This window comes from Mustela nivalis, assembly GCF_964662115.1.
Source record: "Mustela nivalis genome assembly, chromosome: 19".
In the NCBI taxonomy this organism is placed as follows: Eukaryota; Metazoa; Chordata; class Mammalia; order Carnivora; family Mustelidae; genus Mustela; species Mustela nivalis.
In genome coordinates, this window is record NC_139038.1 from 30,229,111 (window position 1) to 30,233,195 (window position 4,085).

The 4,085-nt window shown below is 41.5% G+C and overlaps 1 protein-coding gene across 1 annotated transcript; it reads right to left on the reverse strand.

Annotated features, from left to right (window-relative positions):
* Window positions 1-1,062: 1,062 nt before the first annotated feature.
* Window positions 1,063-3,885, reverse strand: TNFRSF17 (TNF receptor superfamily member 17). The gene is made up of 3 exons (XM_082714120.1): window positions 3,623-3,885; window positions 3,120-3,251; window positions 1,063-1,550 (listed from the first exon to the last, which is right to left on the reverse strand). The coding sequence occupies exons 1-3, from the start codon at window positions 3,738-3,740 to the stop codon at window positions 1,273-1,275; spliced, it is 528 nt and encodes a 175-aa protein (XP_082570246.1). The 5' UTR covers window positions 3,741-3,885; the 3' UTR covers window positions 1,063-1,272.
* Window positions 3,886-4,085: the final 200 nt, after the last annotated feature.

A 4,085-nucleotide genomic window follows, 5' to 3' on the forward strand; every position in this document is an offset into this window, starting at 1 on the left:
AAAGAATAAATGAAACAAGATGGGATTGGGAGGGATACAAACCATAAGAGACTCTTAATCTCACAAGACAAACTGAGGGTGACTGGGGGGAAGGGGGAGGGAGAGGGTGGTGGGGTTATGGACATTGGGGAGGGTATGTGCTATGGTGAGTGCTGTGAAGTGTGTAAACCTGGCAATTCACAGACCTGTACCCATGGGGATAAAAATACATTATATGTTTAATTAATTAATTAATTAATAACTATCCTGGTACATAAGTAAGACTAAGGGGTTTTTTCATTTGTTGGTTTGTTTTTTTAAGATTTTATTTATCTATTTGACAGACAGAGATCACAAGCAGGCAGAGAGGCAGTCAAAGAGAGAGGGGAAGCAGGCTCCCTGCTGAACAGAGAGCCTGATGTGGGGCTCGATCCCAGGAACCCAAAATCATGACTTGAGCTGAAGGCAGAGGCTTAACCCACTGAGCCACCTAGGTGCCCCTCGTTTGTTTTTTTAAAGATGTATTTACTTATTAGATAATGAAAGAAAGAAAGTGAGCAGGGGGTGGTGTGAGCCGAGGGAGAGAGAGAGAGGTAGAGAATCTTAAGCAGACTCCCTGTTGATCACAGAGCTTGAGTCACAGGACTTGATCCCACCACCCATGAGAACATAAACAGCTAAAACCAAGCGTCACTTAACCAACTGAGCCACCTCGGCACCCCTAGTAACGCTAAGTTTTAGCTATCATTATTATTACCTGCATTGGGATCTGAAAATGATATCTACTATACCTTTATCATGGTTTGCAATTACATATTTATTTATGGGACAGTGATAATGCCTGATGTCTCCATTAAGCTAAACACTCACAAGGTCAGGAGCCTTGCCCTCATGCATCTCACGCTAAATTTGTGTGGCTGATTCTAGGCATCTCCTATCTCCAGGAGTACATAGGATCACCTTGATTTCCTTTCATTAGAGAGAGAAAAACCCAATCTGACCTGAAGTATCTATGTGTGTATATAGGAGACCAGGGAACTAGCCATAATAATGTGGGACCATGGGCTCTACACCCTGCAGCGCTTTTTTTCAGTGAGTCAAGAATTTAATCATGAAACCAAGGCAATTTCAATAAGATAGTGAAGTCCATATAACATAAAGATTTTCTAGAATTACAGGACAAAAAGCTCTATCGACAACCGATAAGTACAATCATCCTAAAGAGATCTGATACATCATCATCCTTCCATCATACAATTTTCAAAGCGGCTCTACAACCATTGAAACGGTTAATTATCTGGTAAAAATGGGTTTCTCCATCTCTGTGACACTAGCCAGCAGGCTATTACAGTAGTCAGTTGTTTTCGTGGTGACAAGAATGGTTGCACCTTCCTCCATAGCTGGGAGTGGAAAGAAATGGTCAGAATCAACCTTTGATTCAGAATTGACACAGTCTTCACAGGTGCATTCTTCCACTGTATACTCCAGGCCCCTCGAGAGAACTTCCTCGCCATTCCTGCTAGCACGGCCCTCCTCCTGGTCAGCATTCTCCTTGTTCTGGAGAGCCATGCCTGGTCATACAGAAACACAACCATTAACCTCAACTTGCAGGTGGTGAGGTCCTTACAGTCATAGCAGTACACATTAGGGCTCCGAGAGACCAGGGTTGGCGGGGTGGGGGGGGGGAGCTCTTCCTACAAAACAAATGAGTATGTCACCCACAGGCAGACCACAGGCCACACTGGATTTGAAGATAGACTTTGTTTAGGCCCCTACAGTGTTTTTAAGTGTTTGCTTACATGTTTTATGTTGGCCCGCATTTTTAAAAAAAAAGATTTTTTTTTAATTCAAGGGATTTCACCAGCAAATCGAGGCAATTGGCCTCTTTAAAAACAAAACAACAACAACAAAAAGAAAATGTGGCAACTTGTAGCTGACATTCCTACATGGAAACAATTCACTGGAGTCACTAGCACTTGTCTCCTTGAGGAAGAGCATTGGTTACTCTACTATTAAAACCTCCCCCGGCCCATTGCATTCACTGGTTACCCTCTTGGCCCTTGGAGACATTGAAGTACTGACCGTACTTCATGCCCGTGAAATAACCCATTACCATATGTTACAGCACACCAAAATGAGCCTTTGGCTGACACTTTAGAATTCAAAGTAAAGATGCTTCCCTTACAGAGCTTTTGATAACAAATCAAAAATTTTTTTATAATGAATCTTTTGTGATCATATAAGGAAGTAGTCTCTATTATGTCCCTATTTATATGCTGGTGAAGGTAAACTTTACTACTTCCCCAGCCTCCCGCAGAATAACTCCATCTTCCAAAATGTCACACTTAAAATCACTCCCCCACCTGTCTCTCAGAACCCAGGCACAAGTTTAAAAAAAAAAAAAAAACCTTGAGTAAATTATGGGGAACAGCCATCGACCTCACTTTACTGCAAATGAGGTGCTTTACAGATTATACACGGAAAATAAAAGCATCAAGGCCAATGGCTGCGAAGTGTTCAGGAATCAGATCATGGGCCAAGGTGCTACAAAAATATTTTTATCTTAAAAAGCCTTTAAGAAGAACATTCACTTCTCCAAGACTAGGTCTCTGCTGCTTAATAAAGATAATAATCTTTAAAATGACGGCTCAAATCCATCCAAGAACACCCGGTAATTCATTTCTAGCAACGTGTAAATTGGGTAAAAGAATCACCCAAGCAAACAGCATTTACAAGAGTATTAAAAATATACACGTGGATCTTGCCAAATACATTTTTCCTGATAGCAGCAGACCTGGCTAGCAGTTTCTGGGAGTACGATGTTTCATCAATGAGCTAACTTTGGTCAAAGACATGGGTGTTTGCCAAAGAAATCTCAGAACTTCAGGAAAGTAATTACTGAGGAAAGAATGCAGGGCACCTGCAAAGAGACAAACCAAAAAGAAGACAGCTCACTCCTTCCCAAAAGTTCATTTAACACAACTGTCTTCTAACACACCCAAAAGGGCTCTAACCAAATGAATTACTCAACATGGGGGGGTGTGAGATAGAGAGAGAGAGAGAGAGAGAGATTGAAGGAACTGAAATTCACAACAGCTCCCTCTCGGAAACAGATTTCAAAGTCTGACCATCACACCAACCTGTGTTTTTACGTTCATCCTTGGATGGTTCCGAATTCATCTTCCTTAGCAAGAACATCAACACAAAAACCGTCAAAGAAACGATCAAGCTCAGGCCCAGACAGGTCCAGAGAACCGCATTTGTTCCTTTCACTGAATTAAAAGGAGTATTGGAGAGATCATGAACTGACAACATAATATCCACATCAAAGCAAAGGCTATTGGCCATCCAATTCCCCTAATTCATCAGCACTGACTTGTAAATTCTAAATAACAATGAATTAGAAGACTTGATAAAAATCTCGGTTGTTAACAGCACTGAATAGAATTGAGTTCAGCTCTGAATAATTACTTTGCTCCGTTGGCATTTAAATATTTAAATACTTGCCTTATTTCCTTTCTCTTTTTTGATTCGAAAAGATCTCACCCTCTTCCCCTCCGGAATGTCTATTCCTCGAATAAATAGTCAATGTAGAGAAAATAGGTCACCCCAATGAATTCATTGTTCAAGCAGTATTACTTACTTGCATCACAATAATGTTGACAAGGTGGTGGAGGGGTGTTAGAACATCGAAGGTGACAGGGTTTGCAAGCAGTAAGCAATCTGTCAAAATACTCGTTTTGGATGCACTGCTGGGCCATCTGGAAGCTGATCACAAAAAGAAACAAGGAAACCCCAGAAAGAACAGCATAGAAGGACAAGTAAACTCTTGTCAAGCGCTCCCCAGCAAAGGTACTGACAGCAGCTAGAATGTCGAGGGGGAAAAAAACGAGCTTCACCACTATGACTTAGCTCTTACGGGGAGGCTGGCCACTTGTACTGTGGCTAAGGATTTGAATACCAGCTCCAATTCCGGTTTCTAAGTTTGAGGCTGGGGTAGAGTCAGAGATGGAGTGTAAATATGAAAGGCAAACCACACCTGAAACAGAAACGTCTTATTTATAGAGGAAATTTCTATAAATAAGCCAGGTAACACTTGCAAGGTG

Bases quoted from the DNA above. Each gene is read 5' to 3' on its own strand.
- TNFRSF17 (XM_082714120.1), bottom strand. From the start codon at position 3,740: ATGGCCCAGCAGTGCATCCAAAACGAGTATTTTGACAGATTGCTTACT. The intron at 3,252-3,622 runs GTAAGTAATACT...CTTTTAATTCAG, and splicing joins TCAACATTATTGTGATGCAA to TGAAAGGAACAAATGCGGTT. The intron at 1,551-3,119 runs GTTGGTGTGATG...CTGTATGACCAG, and splicing joins GGATGAACGTAAAAACACAG to GCATGGCTCTCCAGAACAAG.